The following is a 19901-nucleotide window of genomic DNA, read 5'->3' as shown; positions in this document are numbered from 1 at the left end:
GTACAATAACATGTTGTAAAAATAATAATAATTAAAAAAAACCACCATATTTTACAGTAAAAGTCTGGCAACTTTTTTTCTGTAAAAAACTGGTAAAACCGCAGATATTTTTACACTCCACGTAAATAAAAAAAAAATAAAAAAAATTTAAACTCAATTATTTACTGTTACAAGCGACCCTCTCATGGCAGCCGTGACTGTGGTGTGGCCCTCAATGAAAACAAGTTTGACACCCCTGGTCTAGTGCAGGGGTCGGCAACCCGCGGCTCTAGAGCCGCATGCGGCTCTAGAGCCGCCCTAGTGGCTCTCTGGAGCTTTTTAAAAAATGTATGAAAAATGGAAAAAGATGAGGGGGAAAAACTATTTTTTGTTTTAGTATGTTTTTGGAGTCTTGTTCACGAGTGAGGGAAGAGTGGATCGTGAGATCGACAGGCGGATCGGTGCGGCGTCTTCAGTAATGCGGACGCTGTATCGATCCGTTGTGGTGAAGAAGGAGCTGAGCCGGAAGGCAAAGCTCTCAATTTACCGGTCGATCTACGTTCCCATCCTCACCTATGGTCATGAGCTTTGAGTTATGACCGAAAGGACAAGATCACGGGTACAAGCGGCCGAAATGAGTTTCCTCCGCCGGGTGGCGGGGCTCTCCCTTAGAGATAGGGTGAGAAGCTCTGTCATCCGGGGGGAGCTTAAAGTAAAGCCGCTGCTCCTCCACATCGAGAGGAGCCAGATGAGGTGGTTCGGGCATCTGGTCAGGATGCCACCCGAGCGCCTCCCTAAGGAGGTGTTTAGGGCATGTCCGACCGGTAGGAGGCCACGAGGAAGACCCAGGACACGCTGGGAAGACTATGTCTCCCGGCTGGCCTGGGAACGCCTCGGGATCCCCCGGGAGGAGCTGGACGAAGTGGCTGGGGAGAGGGAAGTCTGGGCTTCCCTGCTTAGGCTGCTGCCCCCGCGACCCGACCTCGGATAAGCGGAAGAAGATGGATGGATGGATGGATGGATGGTATGTTTTCTGTAGGAGGACAAACATGACACAAACCTCCCTAATTGTTATAAATCACACTGTTTATATTAAACATGCTTCACTGATTCGAGTATTTGGCGAGCGCCGTTTTGTCCTACTAATTTTGGCGGTCCTTGAACTCACCTTAGTTTGTTTACATATATAACTTTCTCCGACTTCCTAGGACGTGTTTTATCCTTTTTCTGTCCCATTTTGTCCACCAAACTTTTAACTTTGTGCGTGAATGCACAAAGGTGAGTTTTGTCGATGTTATTGACTTGTGTGGAGTGCTAATCAGACATATTTGGTCACTGCATGACTGCGAGCTAATCGATGCTAACATGCTATTTAGACTAGAGATATGTACATATTGCATCATTATGCCTCATTTGTAGCTACATTTGAGGTCATTTAGTTTCCTTTAAGTCCTTTTAATTCAATGTATATCTCATGACACACTATCTGTATGGAATATGGCTTTTAATTTTTTGCGGCTCCAGGCAAATGTGTTTTTGTATTTTTGGTCCAATATGGCTCTTTCAACATTTTGGGTTGCCGACCCCTGGTCTAGTGGGACAGGCCAAAGTTAAGTTGGAGAAAATACAATCTTTTATAAATTATTTAATGTAGCAAATGCGTCACGGACCGGTACTGGACCGGTGGTTGGGGACCACTGATCTAGAGGACGAAATGGTAAATTACAGTCTCCTCTGTTGTATCTCAGCATGTGTCTTATAAGCGGGATAGATGGTGTTGAACTCGCAAAAATGAACAAAAAAAACCTGACTTCTGACGTGTGTCACAGGCGGTCGTCGCTCTGTGGACGTCATGGACGTGAGCACTCAGAAAGGCTCCGAAATGACCATGACCCAGTTTGTGCGTTACTACGAGACGCCGGAAGAGGAGCGGGACAAACTGTTCAATGTGATCAGCTTGGAGTTCAGCCACACCAAGCTGGAGAACCTCATCAAGAGACCCACAGTGGTAACATAACAAGACACAGGTTCTAGAGATAGGGGGGTAAAACGCTCAAATGTGATGTTTTTTTAAACATTGGCAGGTCGACCAGGTGGACTGGGTGGACAACATGTGGCCTTCCTATCTGAAAAAGAGCCAAACAGAAGCCACCAATGTGATCACAGATATGAAATACCCCAAAGTGCAAAGGTAGGACTGTGGAGAGCTGCACACTAGTGGCACCCTCCGCCATCTGTAACAGCTCTTGGTTGTTGCTAGGCAGCGACTCCCACCCATGGGGGATCTTTTTTTTCATTATAGTACCACTTGCTGATTAACCTCCATCTGTTGTCGTTTATTTGCAGAGGTGGGTAGAGTAGCCAGAAATTGTACTCAAGTAAGAGTACTGTTACTTTAGAGATTTATTACTCAAGTAAAAGTAAGAAGTAGCCACCCAAATATTTACTTGAGTAAAAGTAAAAAGTATGTTGTGGAAAAACTACTCAAGTACTGAGTAACTGATGAGTAACATACACACTCATCATATATATATATATCATATATATATATATATATATATATATATATATATATATATATATATATATATATATATACGTATACATTGATATATACAGTATATAATTTATATTTATTTAATTTGCTGTTTTTGTTTACATGTTAAAGGTGTTTTAATGAATATACAAGCATGTTTAACATATAGATTCCTTTCTTTCATGAAGACTAGAATATAAGTTGGTGTATTACCTGATTCTGATGACTTGCGTTGATTGTAATCAGACAGTAGTGATGAAAACGTCCACGTTTTCAAATGGAGGAGAAGAAAAGTTCCTCCTTCCTGTCTAATACCACATGAAAGTGGTTGGTTTTGGCATCTTATTTGTACAGCTTCCATATTCGTTTTTATACACTTTGCAAGAAATATATTGGCGTCAAACTCCGTAGCTTGCTAGCTTGTTTGCGCTGGCTTTCGGAGACTCTTGTTTTGAAAGCGCAGGCGCGATGGAGCGGCACTTTTATTGTGAAGACAGGAACTGTGCAGTCAGTCTTTAGGCTTTTGACGGGATGTACGGTTGAAATAAAAAAGTATCTTTTTTCCTTCACACTTTTGATTGATTGATTGGAACTTTTATTATTAGATTGCACAGTACAGTACACATTCCGTACAATTGACCACCAAATGGTAACACCCCAATAAGTTTTTCAACTTGTTTAAGTCAGGTCATGTGACCACCTGGCTCTGTTTGATTGGTCCAACGTCACCAGTGACTGCATCTGATTGGTGGAACGAAGTGAAACGTCACCAGTAAGGCAGGCACTTTGAAGGTCTGTCTGACAGACCAAAACAAACAAAGCGTGCATTAACAGATCGATAAAAATTAGTAGCGAATGTAGATAAAAGTAGCGGAGTAAAAGTAGCGTTCCTTCTCTATAAATATACTTAAGTAAAAGTAAAAGTATGTTGCATTAAAACTACTCTTAGAAGTACAATTTATCCCAAAAGTTACTCAAGTAGATGTAACGGAGTAAATGTAGCGCGTTACTACCCACCTCTGTTTATTTGGTACACACAAAATGTGGTAAAGTTTTTTTTTTTTTTGTACAACTTCTAATTTCAGTTTTAAATACATTTCGGATGTCCCACAATAGTATTGGAAGTGTGTTTACCAAATTATAGACACTGGAATTTAGTCAAGTGCTTTTCGTGAGCACTTGCAGCAGAGCTGGGCAAATATTTTGACTCAGGGGCAATGTTCCCTCTAATTTTTCATGTGTGTGAGCAAAATAACTCCCAGAGCATTCAGTGGAGCCCATGTGAGCAACATCAGACGTGCACACTGTGGCTACACCAGCAGCACACCTGTCCCAAACCTGACTAAATAACAAGTTCAATATCCATCCATCCATCCATTTTCTACCGCTTGTCCCTTTCGGGGTCGCGGGGGGTGCTGGAGCCTATCTCAGCTGCATTCGGGCGGTTGGCCCCACATCATCGCAGGGCCAACACAGATAGACAGACAACATTCTCTTATTATTATAATCAAATGACAGCAGTCATTTCCATGAGGTCATTTTCTAATACAAGTGTTTAGGCCCACTTACAATGACAACAACAAACAATATTGTTTTTCATGAACTGTGTACTTGTATTGTTTGTCTGGGTGGAGGTCCTGCTTTGGAAATAATTTGTACCCCTTTCAGACATTGCATTTAGATGCCATTAAAACATTCACATGTTGCACAATGAGATGTAAGCAGGGGATCATGTGTACATGCCTGCAACTTCCTGTTTGTAAAAAATATATTTTTATTAGTATTTATTTAATATACTAACAGCATTTCATGATTAATATTTATAAATGAAGATTCCTAATAAATGACACTAGAATAAGCACACATTTGATTGGTAAATCATAGTGTAACGACCTGGAATTACACTTTATGTGTGGTGTTGGAGTTGTCCGACTTTTTGTGTGGCTGTAAACGCATCACTGGCTAAGTGCCTTATGTGCATGTGTTGGCGCAAGTGAGAAAGAGCGAGCGGCTGCTGTTGATATAACAAAGTTGGTTTTGGTCTGGTTTGTACTGCAGAAAATGACCAGTTTTGCTAGATATCATTTTTTTATTAATGTTTTGGTGATGTGTTTATGGCCGACAATAAAGAGTTTTGCTCAGTAAAGTGATCGATGGAATTCATGTCCTCAAAGCGTCTTGACAGACGTTACAATATTTGAACAATGATGACGAAAACTGTTTTCTCTGTCGTGTCCGTGTCGTGTCGAAAATTTTTATGCGCTTATTTTTTTATTTGATTTTTGTGCGTGGCATAGATTTGCCGTGCACAGAGGACGCTTAAGTAGTGCGCAATTGCACAGGCGCGCACCTTAGAGGGAACGTTGCTCGGGGGCCACATTGAGAGAAAAATGGGTCTGGGGGCCAATGTGTTTCTATGTATAAATTATATATACACATTTAACTGTAACAATGTGCTGTACAGTATGTGTGTTTGGGTCCCTTTTTTTCAGGAACACTAATACCAAAAGTCACAATGTCCGATATAGAGTTATAAAAACGTTATGACAGACCACCTAAAAAAAAACGGAATGGAATTTTTGCAGTTTTTTTTACTGAATGGGACACCCATAATGTACATGAAAATAAAGAAAGTGGGATTTACAATATTAACTATGAACAATAAAACACTGAATATTAACATATGAACATCGCTCCTCTTTTACTTCTCAGACCAGCTCCTCGATGGTTGTGTATCTTTTACAATCGAGCAAAACACAACAAAAATGTAAAAAAACAGCCAAATATGAATGCAGAGTGTAATAAACACCTACAATATGCATACTTGCCAACCTTGAGACCTCCGAATTCGGGAGATGGGGGGTTGAGGTGGGGGCGGGGGGGGGGGGGGGGGGGGTGTATATTGTAGCGTCCCGCAAGAGTTAGTGCTGCAAGGGGTTCTGGGTATTTGTTCTGTTGTGTTTATGTTGTGTTACGGTGCGGATGTTCTCCCGAAATGTGTTTGTCATTCTTGTTTGGCGTGGGTTCACAGTGTGGCGCATATTTGTAACAGTGTTAAAGTTCTTTATACGGCCACCCTCAGTGTGACCTGTATGGCTGTTGATCAAGTATGCCTTGCATTCACTTATGTGTGTAAAAGCCACATATATTATGTTACTGGGCCGTCACGCTGTTTGTATGGATGAAAAGCGGACGTGACGACAAGTTGCAGAGGACGCTAAAGGTAGTGCCTTTAAGGCACGCCCCCAATATTGTTGTCCGGGTGGAAATTGGGAGAAATTCGGGAGAACGGTTGCCCCGGGAGATTTTTGGGAGGTGCACTGAAATTCGGGAGTCTCCCGGGAAAATCGGGAGGGGTTGGCAAGTATGCCCTACGTCCGTGTTTTACCGGATATGTACCGCTCCTTATAGCGGCGTTTTAAAATGTCATTCATTTTACTTCTTGAAACCGATACCGATAATTTCCGATATTACATTTTAAAGCATTTATCGGCCGAAAATATCGGACATCTCTAGTCACAATGTCCGATAGAGTTCTAAAAACGTTATGACAGACCACCTCAAAAAAACGGAATGGAATTTTACATTTTTTTTTTACTGAATTGGACACCCAAAATGTACATGAAAATAAAGAAAGGGGGATTTACAATATAAACTATGAATAATAAAACACTGAATATTAACAACATATGAACATCGCTCCTCTTTTACTTCTCAGACCAGCTCTTCAATGGTTGTGTATCTTTTACAATCGAGCAAAACACAACAAAATATGAATGCAGAGTGTAATAAACACATACAATATGACATATTATCACGTAAAAATCTGTTTCCGCATCTGTTTCTGACACATGCGTTTCGGGCTGGCTGCGCTGAAAACAAACCCCGCCCACTTTGCTTTGTTCCTGATCTGAGCTGCTGTGACGTAGATTACCGTAATAACTCGTATTACACTCAAAAGCGCAGATTTCAACCATTGAAATACTTTCTATAGTTCAAGATAGAGATGTCCGATCATATCATTATCAGCCAATAAATGCTTTAAAATGTAATATCGGAAATTATCGGTATCGGTTTCAAAAAGTAAAATGTATGACTTTTTAAAACGCCGCTGTGTACACGGACGTAGGGAGAAGTACAGAGCGCCAATAAACCTTAAAGGCACTGCCTTTGCGTGCCGGCCCAATCACATAATATTTACGGCTTTTCACACACACAAGTGAATGCAATTCATACTTGGTCAACAGCCATACAGGTCACACGGAGGGTGGCCGTATAAACAACTTTAACACTGTTACAAATATGCGCCACACTGTGAACCCACACCAAACAAGAATGACAAACACATTTCGGCACCGTAACACAACATAAACACAACAGAACAAATACCCAGAACCCCTTGCAGCACTAATTCTTCCGGGACGCTACAATATACACCCCCCCCGCCCCCTCCCAACCCCGCCCACCTCAACCTCCTCATGCTCTCTCAGGGAGAGCATGTCCCAAATTCCAAGCTGCTGTTTTGAGGCATGTTAAAAAAAATAATGCATTTTGTGACATGAATAATAAATATGACAGTGCCATGTTGGCATTTTTTTCCCATAACTTGAGTTGATTTATTTTGGAAAACCTTGTTACATTGTTTAATGCATCCAGCGGGACATCACAACAAAATTAGGCATAATAATGTGTTAATTCCTCGACTGTATATATCGTTATAACAACAACAAGAGTGTTGTTGCCGGTGCTGTAGCCGTGGCTAACAAGCTTGCTTCCTCTGTGACTGACTAACGACACCATGTCTATGGTTTGGGATTATTTTAAAGTGTCTCTGACTGATAAAAAACTGGCAATTTGCAATGACTGCAAAAAGTTGGTTATGCGAGGAGGAACCAAGACGTCTTCCTTTAATACGAGCAATTAGATCTCCCACCTCTTCAAGAATCAGAAGGAGCTACACGATGAGTACAAGCAGAAGATGGATGTGAGCCCAGTTTATAATTCCCTGTTATACAGTATGCCAGGCAGTCTTGCACTAAATGAAGACTATGTTATTGTTTACTTTATTACTCTAGTATACTCTGGACTGAAGCTGTGTGCCTTCATCGTTTTTGTGGCTGTCGTTTTGAGGCATGTTTAAAAAAAATAAAAAAATAATGCACTTTGTGAAAGTCAAAGTATAGTACTTCCCATAGTTGTAGTGGGTATCAGGATTATCTCAGGGAGAGCATGTCCCAAATTCCAAGCTGCTGTTTTGAGGCATGTCAAAAAAAAATAAAAAAAAAATATGACAGTGCCATGTTGGCATTTTTTTCCATAACTTGAGTTGATTTATTTTGGAAAACCTTGTTACATTGTTTAATGCATCCAGCGGGGCATCACAACAAAATTAGGCATAATAATGTGTTAATTCCTCGACTGTATATATCGGTATCGGTTGATATTGGAATCGGTAATTAAGAGTTGGACAATATCGGAATATCGGATATCGGCAAAAAAGCCATTATCGAACATCTCTAGTTCAAGACTTAGTCATTTAAAAACAGCACTGCACATCATAATGGCGGCTACAGTTCTGATGTTAAAGATCTAAAAAAAATTATGTAGAACGTCCGGCGGGCCGGATTGAAAATCTTAACGGGCCACATGTGGCCCGTGGGCCGTATTTTTCCCAGGTATGCTTTACTGGAACACATCATTTTGTGTGTCTATAGCTTTAATACTAATGAGCTGTGTTTCTTCATGCAAGAGTGTGTCTATAAGAAGCGCTCTTTTATGCTTTGTACATTATTCACACTGTAGCTCAGTACTTGTCTAAAGTAATACATACAACAACGTAATATTAAGGAGTACGCTATGCAGAGGCGGATTTTGCCACGGGCAATGTGGGCGACCGCCCGGGGTGCAATCCATCCGGGAACCCTTCAAAAAAAAAAAAAAAACCTCATCACTTCTCTTCTCAACTACTACTCATTTCCTCAAGTCATTGAAGTCCCTACTATCACAACAACTCGCTGCTGAGAGGTTGTGTGTTTCACTCACTGTCAGGTTGCTGGGGCTCAATTAGTGAATGCCGTTGTTGTCTACAGTGTAGGACTGTGAGTGAAACGCAAGGCGTAGGTGGCGAGGGATACGCTGGCTCTGGTTGATCTGCTTCAGAGGAAGTTCACAGAAATTTCCATTGTACAATTGCACAACAGATTTTGTTTGATGATGTGAGTGTGAATGTTGTCTATCTGTGTTGGCCCTTTGATGAGGTGGTGACTTGTCCAGTGTGCAGCTGAGATAGGGTCCAGCACCCCCCGCGACCTAAAAAGGGACAAGCGGTAGAAAATGGATTGATGGATGTAATTGATGACTTTTGCATCAACGAAGGCTGGAAAAGTCAGGTTATAGACCTTTGTTTTAGACCAGAGGTGTCAAAGTCCTTTTCACTGTGGGCGACATCGCGGTTATGTTTGGCCCCAGAGTGAATAATATTATTACACAATTTTTAAGGCATTTTATTACCGTATTTTTCGGAGTATAAGTCGCACCGGCCGAAAATGCATAATAAAGAAGGAAAAAAAAAAAAAATATGTCGCACTGGAGTATAAGTAGCATTTTTTGGGGAAATTTATTTGATAAAACCCAACACCAAGAATAGACATTTGAAAGGCAATTTAAAATAAATAAAGAATAGTGAACAACTATGTATATGAGGCATAAATAACCAACTGAGAACGTGCCTGGTATGTTAACGTAACATATTATATTCAAATAACTATAACATATAGAACATGCTATACGTTTCCCAAACAATCTGTCACTCCTAATCGCTAAATCCCATGAAATCTTATACGTCTAGTCCAGAGGTGCTCACACTTTTTCTGCAGGCGAGCTACTTTTCAATTGATCAAGTCGTGGGGATCTACCTCATTCATATATATAATTTATATTTACTTATTTATGAAATATATGTTTTTGTTAACAAGTTAAAGGTGTTTAATGATAATGCAAGCATGTTTAACACATATAGTTAATATTGTTAATACATTAAAGGTGTTTAATGATAATACAAGTATGTTTAATACATATAGTTAATATTGTTAACAAGTTAAAGGTGTTTAAAGATAATGCAAGCATGTTTAACACATATAGTTAATATTGTTAACAAGTTAAAGGTGGTTAAAAATAATACAAGCATGTTTAACACAAATAGTTAATATTGTTAACAACTTAAAGGTGGTTAAAGATAAAACAAGCATGTTTAACACATATAGTTAATATTGTTAACAACTTAAAGGTGGTTAAAGATAATACAAGCATGTTTAACACATATAGATTCCTTTCTTTCATGAAGACAAGAATATAAGTTGGTGTATTACCTGATTGTGATGACTTGCATTGATTGGAATCAGACAGTGGTGCTGATAAGGTCCGTATTTTCGAATGGAGGAGAAAAAAGTCCTCCTTTCTGTCCAATACCACATGAAAGTGGTTGGTTTTTGGCATCTTATTTGTCCAGCTTCCGTACTCCTTTGTATACACTTTACAAGAAATACATTGTCGGCAAACTCCGTAGCTTGCTAGCTTGTGCACGCCAGCTTTCTGAGACTCTTATTTTGGTAGCGCAGGCAGGATGAAGCAGAGCTTTTATTGTGCAACTGTGCAGTCGGTCTTTGGAGTTTTGACGACAGGTACGGCGCCAGAGTCTGTTGAAATAAAGTGTTTCTCGCCTTCCAGTCGGTAATTTTAATGAGCTGGCAGCAGCCAGCGTCATCTCAGAAGACCCTCGGGTGCTGTGAATGTCAATCAAGTGACGAATGTGACGTCATAGTGAAGATTTATGATCGCTCATTTTTAGGACTATTTTTTTAATGCCTGGCTGGTGATCGACTGACACACCCTCCGAGATCGACCGGTAGATCGCGATCGACGTAATGAGCACCCCTGGTCTAGTCTCTTACGTGAATGAGCTAAATAATATTATTTGATATTTTACGGTAATGTGTTAATAATTTCACACATAACTCGCTCCTGAGTATAAGTCGCACACTCGGCCAAACTATGAAAAAAACTGCGACTTATAGTCCGAAAAATACGGTAGATGATTTTTTTTAAACTAAAATGTAAAAAAAAATATGGTAAGTTGCAATAATTTCACCACAAAATGTAGTGTATATTACGGTTAATGGAAAAAACAGTACTGCGCTTTTTATGGTGAAAAAAAAAAAGTTAGCTCAGATGCCAGAATTTCACTGTAAAATGTACGTTAGTTTTTTTACTGTAAATAAAAAACTGCAATTTTACAGTAAACTTGTCTCCTGAGCTGCCAGTTTGTTTCTTGTTTTTTACCGCAAGTCAACAACTGTACATTTTTCCGTGTATTACCGGTACTGTGAATGCAAAAACGGCACCGCAGTTTATTACAGCAAAAAAGTACTGTTTTTTTCATTCAGAGAAAAATGCTGTAAATACACAGTAAATTTCAAAATGTTACCATGAAATGTATTGCTATTTTTACATTGCACAATTTGACGGATAACTTGCTTTGAAATCATTATTATTACCGTATTTTTCGGAGTATAAGTCGCACCGGAGTATAAGTCGCACCTGCCGAAAATGCATTAAAAAAATATAAAAAAAACATATCAACTCAAATCAAATCAACTATGAAAAAAAACTGCGACTTATAGTCCGAAAAATACGGTAGTATTTATTTCAATTTAAAAAATGGTTTGAGTGTTTGATAATATATTTTTGCATAATTAGACAGTATTTAAGTTAACATAATTTGCAATTACACGGAGTACCGTATTTTTCGGACTATAAGTCGCAGTTTTTTTTATAGTTTGGCCGGGGGTGCGACTTATCTCATTCACGTAAGAGACTAGACGTATAAGATTTCATGGGATTTAGCGATTAGGAGTGACAGATTGTTTGGTAAACGTATAGCATGTTCTATATGTTATAGTTATTTGAATGACTCTTACCATAATATGTTACGTTAACATACCAGTTGGTTATTTATGCCTCATATAACGTACACTTATTCAGCCTGTTGTTCACTATTCTTTATTTATTTTAAATTGCCTTTCAAATGCCTATTCTTGGTGTTGGCTTTTATCAAATAATTTCCCCCAAAAAATGCGACTTATACTCCAGTGCGACTTATATATGTTTTTTTCCTTCTTTATTATGCATTTTCGGCCGGTGCGACTTATACTCCGGTGCGACTTATACTCCGAAAAATACGGTACATATATTTTTTTTCTCCCAAAATAGAAAGAAAGAATACATTTAGTAAGAAAAGTTACAGTACTTTATTGATACATATTATTTCCAGGCTTTCGAGGGCTAAATAGAATGAAGTGGCGGTGGCCTTGAGTTTGACACCTGTGTTTTAGACCATGTGTTAAATAGTGTTTTTTATTTATTTCATTTGTATTTGTGCGATGAATTTGTGGGGCGGTATAGCTTGGTTGGTAGAGTGGCCGTGCCAGCAACTTGAGGGTTCCAGGTTCGATCCCCGCTTCCGCCATCCTAATCACTGCCGTTGTGTCCTTGGGCAAGACACTTTACCCACCTGCTCCCAGTGCCACCCACACTGGTTTAAATGTAACTTAGATATTGGGTTTCACTATGTAAAAGCGCTTTTGAGTCACTAGAGAAAAGCGCTATATAAATATAATTCACTTCACTTCAGTTTGTGCAATTTACATAGGTCACCGCTGCTTTATTTATTGTTTCCTTACCGTAATAAAATATAACAAAATGATATGGGGGGGTTGATTGCCCAGGACGTTAAACTAGCCACTACCGCCTCTGTAGCTATGTGAGCTAAAATGCTAACATTACGGCCACATTTTAACTGCAACAGTTAGCCTATTAGCTAAAGAAAAATAAACAAAAACAGCAAAAAAAAGTTTCAATGTCTGTAGCTAACTGGAGGATAGTTGGCAGAGCGCTGTTTTGGGGATATTTTAAGATGTGTAGTGAATAGAGATGTCCGATAATCTCGGACTGCCGATATTATCGGACGATAAATGCTTTAGAATGTAATATCGGAAATTATCGGTATCGGTTTCAAAAAGTAAAATGTATGACTTTTTAAAACGCCGCTGTACGGAGTGGTACGAGGACGTAGAGAGAAGTACAGAGCGCCAATAAACCTTAAAGGCACTGCCTTTGCATGCTGGCCCAATCACATAATATCTACGGCTTTTCACACACATAAGTGAATGCAAGCATATTTGGTCAACAGCCATACAGGTCACACTGAGGGTGGCCGTATAAACAACTTTAACACTGTTACAAATATGCGCCACACTGTGAACCCGCACCAAACAAGAATGACAAACACAATTCGGGAGAACATCCGCACCGTAACACAACATAAACACAACAGAACAAATACCCAAAAGCCCTTGCAGCACTAACTCCCTACCCCCAAAAACCCCGCCCTCCCAACCCCGCCCACCTCAACCTCCTCATGCTCTCTCAGGGAGAGCATGTCCCAAATTCCAAGCTGCTGTTTTAAGGCATGTTGAAAAAAAGAATGCACTTTGTGACTTCAATAATAAATACGGCAGTGCCATGTTGGCATTTTTTTCCCATGACTTGAGTTGATTTATTTTGGAAAACCTTGTTACATTGTTTAATGCATCCAGTGGGGCATCACAACAAAATTAGGCATAATAATGTGTTAATTCCACGACTGTACACATCGGTATCGGTTGATATCGGAATCGGTAATTAAGAGTTGGACAATATCGGGATATCGGCAAAAAAGCCATTATCGGACATCTGTAGTTTCAATGTCTGTAGTAGAGATGCGCGGTTTGCGGGCACAACCGCGGAGTCCGCGGATTATCCGCGGATCGGGCGGATGAAATTAAAAAAAATTAGATTTTATCCGCGGGTCGGGTCGGGTCGGGTCGGGCGGTTGAAATAAAAAAAAATTAGATTTTAAATAGATTCAGGCGGGTGGCAGTTAAACCAATTCGGAAATATATATACATAGTTAAATGTTGTTACCCACATACGAAAAACGAGCAGGCACCTGCTGCATATGCCACAACAGAAGAAAAAAAAAAAAAGAGATGGACACTTTTACGGAGCGGAGAAGGGACGCCTCGCCGGGGTCCGGGACCGAGGCCCCTTCCCCCGAGAGGGCCCCACCGGGAGCCGTAGCTGAGGCGATCCGCGAGAAGGGCCCGACGCACGTCCAGGGTCACCACCGCGCCCACCGCACGACACCCCACCTTGTCCGCCTTCGCCGCGGCCGGTGTCACGCGCAGCAGGTAAGCCGCTTACCTGCCCGCCACCCCCGTGGCCGGGGGCTCGTAACAGGGGTCACTCCGCGCGCTCCGCCCGTGCAGCTTACCTGCCCGCCACCCCTGTTGCCGGGGGCGCGTAACAGGGGTCACTCCGCGCGCAGTGCGCTCACGAAAGGGGTGGGGCTCACCCTGGTTGATATAGACAGCAGGACGGTGGCCATGGAAGTTGGAACCCGCTAAGGAGTGTGTAACAACCCACCTGCCGAATCAACTAGCCCTGAAAATGGATGGCGCTGGAGCGTTGGGCCCATACCCGGCCGTCGCCGGCAGCGAGACGCGCTTGGAGGTGCGCTCAGCGCGGCTCCCATATGATTGCGCACTGGTGTGCGTCTGGGCCGTGACAGCGTGGCACGCGAATGTCTGTGCTGCATTGGATCAGTCTCCTTTCTTTAACAGGCAAAAGCTTTATAACCTCACTAATGCCTTGCATCGTCTATATTAGATATATAACAACGGGCGGGTGCGGGCGGGTGCGGTTCTGAACAAATTTTAGATCGGGCGGATGGTTGACGACTTTCTGATGCGGTTGCGGATGAAATAATTGCCTATCCGCGCATCTCTAGTCTGTAGCTAACTGGAGGATAGTTGGCACAGCGCTGTTTTGGGGATATTTTAAGATGTGTAGTGAAGCCTTTTTTTTTTTTCAAACAAAGCTGTCGCCTGTAATGTATACGCAGCAGGTCAAAGGCGTCACTAAACGCTGCAATTTCAAAGCTGACCTCTTCTGTCAGAAGTAGAGCGAACACGTGGGTGAAGATGACATAAACAAGCTGAAGGCACACACATACTGTACATATTGTGTATTAGGGGGCCATTCTTTAGGCCACTCCCTCCATTACACAAATACGCCTCAGCTGAAATGATAAAGCATTCAGGTCTATACTGCATGAGGGTGGAAAACATGCTTGAAAAGGAGAGTATGCTGGCAATATTTGCTTAATAGTTGTGCACGGTGTCCTCTCAAGAGGGACGCTCCACTGTTCAAACAGTCCCCTCGGTTATGTTCTTTTTGGTGTCCTCCCGAGATTCTCTCTAATAAAATAAGAGCTCCCTTTGCCCATCTCCCGTCTCGCTAGATTATTGAATAATTTATTACCCTCGGAGAGTTAATCACTCTTCATTTTTCCTCTCTGTGTGCTTTCTGTGAATATCTTTCTGAGTGATGATGTTCTTTTTTTGTTTTTTGCTCCGAGGTATTGCCTGATGAGCGTGAAGGGCTGCTACACGGACTTCCACATTGACTTTGGAGGCACGTCCGTTTGGTATCACGTCTTCAAGGGACAGAAAGTACGTATCTCGTTGTCATGACAACCTGTGTCAAAATAACTGTATGTGAGTTATCACAAAACTCTGTGTTGCTATGAGTTCCCGGCGAGCAGACAAAAGCTGTCTTTGATCCTACCAAGCGAAAGGCTTGTAAAACGCCACTGCGTAGGATGGGAAGCGACATGAAGGTGTCGGTTTCTTTGATGTATAGTAATCCTCAGGAAGATTTTGTCTTGACCCGAGATCTACAAAGCGGAGAGGAAGCAGGGCCTGACCCCCCCTCCAGGCACCTTTTCTTTGAACTGTTTTGTGACCAAAGGCCGCGGCTGTTTACGACCCCCTTCCTTTATAAACAGCTGTTGCCATGTGATCAGGGAAAGTCCAAATAAAAGAGGAGGCGTACAATCTTTCGTCAGAACGTGGTGGGACACTGTACAAGGATACAGCCCAGACATTTCTCCTCAATTGAGCCAAATCTAATTCTGTCTCTGTTTGATTCCTTGCTTCTTTGTCTGTTTAAAGGGGAACATTATCACTAGACCTATGTAAGCGTCAATATATACCTTGATGTTGCAGAAAAAAGACTTCTTTTTTTTTAACCGATTTCCGAACTCTAAATGGGTGAATTTTGGCGAATTAAACGCCTTTCTAATATTCGCTCTCGGAGCGATGACGTCACAACGTGGCGTCACATCGGGAAGCAATCCGCCATTTTCTCAAACACCGAGTCAAATCAGCTCTGTTATTTTCTGTTTTTACGACTGTTTTCCGTACCTTGGAGACATCATGCCTCGTCGGTGTGTTGTCGGAGGGTGTAACAACACGAACAGGGACGGATTCAAGTTGCACCAGTGGCCCAAAGATGCGAAAGTGGCAAGAAATTGGACGTTTGTTCCGCACACTTTACCGACGAAAGCTATGCTACGACAGAGATGGCAAGAATGTGTGGATATCCTGCGACACTCAAAGCAGATGCATTTCCAACGATAAAGTCAAAGAAATCTGCCGCCAGACCCCCATTGAATCTGCCGGAGTGTGTGAGCAATTCAGGGACAAAGGACCTCGGTAGCACGGCAAGCAATGGCGGCAGTTTGTTCCCGCAGACGAGCGACCTAAACCCCCTATCGACCCTAGCTTCCCTGGCCTGCTGACATCAACTCCAAAACTGGACAGATCAGCTTTCAGGAAAAGAGCGCGGATGAGGGTATGTCTACAGAATATATTAATTGATGAAAATTGGGCTGTCTGCACTCTCAAAGTGCATGTTGTTGCCAAATGTATTTCATATGCTGTAAACCTAGTTCATAGTTGTTAGTTTCCTTTAATGCCAAACAAACACATACCAATCGTTGGTTAGAAGGCGATCGCCGAATTCGTCCTCGCTTTCTCCCGTGTCGCTGGCTGTCGTGTCGTTTTCGTCGGTTTCGCTTGCATACGGTTCAAACCGATATGGCTCAATAGCTTCAGTTTCTTCTTCAATTTCGTTTTCGCTACCTGCCTCCACACTACAACCATCCGTTTCAACACATTCGTAATCTGTTGAATCGCTTAAGCCGCTGAAATCCGAGTCTGAATCCGAGCTAATGTCGCTATAGCTTGCTGTTCTTTCCGCCATGTTTGTTTGTGTTGGCTTCACTATGTGACGTCACAGGAAAATGGACGGGTGTTTATAACGATGGTTCAAATCAGGCACTTTGAAGCTTTTTTTAGGGATATTGCGTGATGGGTAAAATTTTGAAAAAAACTTCGAAAAATATAATAAACCACTGGGAACTGATTTTTAATGGTTTTAACCATTCTGAAATTGTGATAATGTTCCCCTTTAATAGATGTCATCAGTGTTTGAACCTGACAACCATGAGTTCAATACATTGACACTATAGCATGTTTTGCAGTAAAATGAAAGAATTGTAGGGTAATTTGATACATTTTGTTCATTAAAGCGGCTAAAACCAACCCAATCTAGGTTATGCTAGGCCAGGGGTCGGCAACCCGCAGCTCTAGAGCCGCATGCGGCTCTTTAGCGCCGCCCTAGTGGCTCTCTGGAGCTTTTTCAAAAAATGTATGAAAACTGGAAAAAGATGAGGGGAAAAAAATCTATTTTTGTTTTAATATGGTTTCTGTAGGAGGACAAACATGACACAAACCTCCCTAATTGTTACAAAGCACACTGTTTATATTAAACATGCTTCACTGATTCGAGTATTTGGCGAGCACCGTTTTGTCCTACTAATTTTGGCGGTCCTTGAACGCACCGTTGTTTGTTTACATGTATAACTTTCTCCGACGTTTTATGCCACTTATTTTTCTGTCTCATTTTGTCCACCCAACTTTTAAGGTTGTGCATGAAAGGTGAGTTTTGTTGATGTTATCGACTTGTGTGGAGTGCTAATCAGACATATTTGGTCACTGCATGACTGCAAGCTAATCGATGCTAACAGGCTATTTAGGCTAGCTATATGTACATATTAGAGATGCGCGGTTTGCGGGCACAACCGCGGAGTCCGCGGATTATCCGCGGATCGGGCGGATGAAATTAAAAAAAATTAGATTTTATCCGCGGGTCGGGTCGGGTCGGGTCGGGTCGGGTCGGGCGGTTGAAATAAAAAAAAATTAGATTTTTAATAGATTCAGGCGGGTGGCAGTTAAACCAATTCGGAAATATATATACATAGTTAAATGTTGTTACCCACATACGAAAAACGAGCAGGCACCTACAGCATATGCCACAACAGAAGAAAAAAAAAGAAAAGAGATGGACACTTTTACGGAGCGGAGAAGGGACGCCTCGCCGGGGTCCGGGACCGAGGCCCCTTCCCCCGAGAGGGCCCCACCGGGAGCCGTAGCTGAGGCGATCCGCGAGAAGGGCCCGACGCACGTCCAGGGTCACCACCGCGCCCACCGCACCGACACCCCGCCTCGTCCGCCTTCGCCGCGGCCGGCGTCACGCGCAGCAAGTAAGCAGCTTACCTGCCCGCCACCCCCGTGGCCGGGGGCTCGTAACAGGGGTCACTCCGCGCGCTCCGCCCACACAGCTTACCTGCCCGCCACCCCTGTGGCCGGGGGAGCGTAACAGGGGTCACTCCGCGCGCAATGTGCTCACGAAAGGGGTGGGGCTCACCCTGGTTGATATAGACAGCAGGACGGTGGCCATGGAAGTCGGAGCCCGCTAAGGAGTGTGTAACAACCCACCTGCCGAATCAACTAGCCCTGAAAATGGATGGCGCTGGAGCGTTGGGCCCATACCCGGCCGTCGCCGGCAGCGAGATGCGCTTGGAGGTGCGCTCAGCGCGGCTCCCATATGATTGCGCACTGGTGTGCGTCTGGGTCGTGACAGCGTGGCACGCGAATGTCTGTGCTGCATTGGATCAGTCTCCTTTCTTTAACAGGCAAAAGCTTTATAACCTCACTAATGCCTTGCATCGTCTATATTAGATATATAACAACGGGCGGGTGCGGTTCTGATCAAATGTTACATCGGGTGGATGGCGGATGGTTGACGACTTTCTGATGCGGTTGCGGATGAAATAATTGCCTATCCGCGCATCTCTAGTACATATTGCATCATTATGCCTCATTTGTAGATATATTTGAGGTTCCTTTAAGTCCTCTTAATTCCATGACACACTATCTATATGTAATATGGCTTTTAATTTTTTGCGGCTCCAGACAGATTTGTTTTTGTATTTTTGGTCCAATATGGCTCTTTCAACATTTTGGGTTGCCGACCCCTGTGCTAGGCTATCTGAACAAAACATTGACATCTTAGGTTTGTGTCTTAGCAAATTAATTGCAGAGTCGATGAGAAACGAGCTTTGGACCAAAAATGGCCTAAGTCTATAAAAGTATCAACTTTGTCCTCCTCAGGTGTTCTGGCTAGTGCCTCCCACGCTTCCCAACTTGGCGCTGTACGAGGACTGGGTGCTGTCGGGCAAGCAGAGCGACATCTTCTTGGGAGATCGAGCGGACGGCTGCCAGCGAGTGGAGCTCAAGCAGGGATACACCTTCTTCATTCCCTCTGGTGTGTTGCACCCTCGTCGTGTATTGTGGATTAGCAGCCCCCGAAGTGTTTTGTCACCTTTGTCAATTCACATCCTTTTCAGGCTGGATCCATGCCGTCTACACTCCGGAGGACTCGCTGGTCTTCGGAGGCAACATCCTGCATAGCTTCAACATTCCTATGCAGCTTACCATCCACGAGATAGAGAACAGGACCAAGGTATTGCTGATTTTTGAGATGATGTCACCTGGGATTAATCAATCAACCAATCGGAGGTGAAGAATGGAATTGAAAGAGAAATTAGGCCTGTGGTAGATGGAAGTGACCAAATGACAAACTATGTTTAGAAATAACAACCATACCATAAAACCCAATGAGATGTTAAAAACATCATTAAAAATACCAACTGTAATACAGTAAATCACAATAAGATGTTATAAACATAATAAAACATGCTAAACATACTTACAACAAACAACTCTAATGTAAAATAATGTGTTGAAAACACTAAAAAACATGTTATATGTACTTTGAACCAACAACACAACAATATGTTAAACTTACTTAAAAAGAGCTGCCATAACATACAACAATAAAATGTTATAAACATAATAAATGATATTAAACATAAGTAGAAATATCTACCAAATCATAAAACACAAGATGTTCTAAACATAATAAATAATATTAAATATTTAAAAACAGCAACCATAATATAAAACACAACAAAATGTTAATATAAAACATATTATACATACAGTGGGGCAAAAAAGTATTTAGTCAGCCACCAATTGTGCAA

General features: G+C 42.1%; 1 protein-coding gene across 4 annotated transcripts in view; it reads left to right on the top strand.

Annotated features, from left to right (window-relative positions):
- The window catches only part of kdm2bb (lysine (K)-specific demethylase 2Bb), a 68488-nt gene that overhangs the window by 11930 nt on the left and 36657 nt on the right, over positions 1-19901 (top strand). For 3 of the 4 annotated variants that reach the window (XM_072912083.1, XM_061927501.2, XM_072912082.1), the window contains exons 5-9: positions 1809-1987; positions 2064-2170; positions 15030-15123; positions 18970-19123; positions 19206-19321. In XM_072912083.1, the coding sequence (XP_072768184.1) occupies positions 1809-1987; positions 2064-2170; positions 15030-15123; positions 18970-19123; positions 19206-19321 (650 nt within the window). The remainder of the gene's footprint in view (positions 1-1808; positions 1988-2063; positions 2171-15029; positions 15124-18969; positions 19124-19205; positions 19322-19901) is intronic. The other variant, XM_072912084.1, reaches the window with a different exon arrangement.

This window comes from Nerophis lumbriciformis, linkage group LG32 (genome assembly GCF_033978685.3).
Source record: "Nerophis lumbriciformis linkage group LG32, RoL_Nlum_v2.1, whole genome shotgun sequence".
Taxonomy (NCBI): domain Eukaryota; kingdom Metazoa; phylum Chordata; class Actinopteri; order Syngnathiformes; family Syngnathidae; genus Nerophis; species Nerophis lumbriciformis.
The sequence above is the reverse complement of the archived record's forward strand: the minus strand, read 5'-3'. Positions and strand labels throughout refer to the sequence as shown.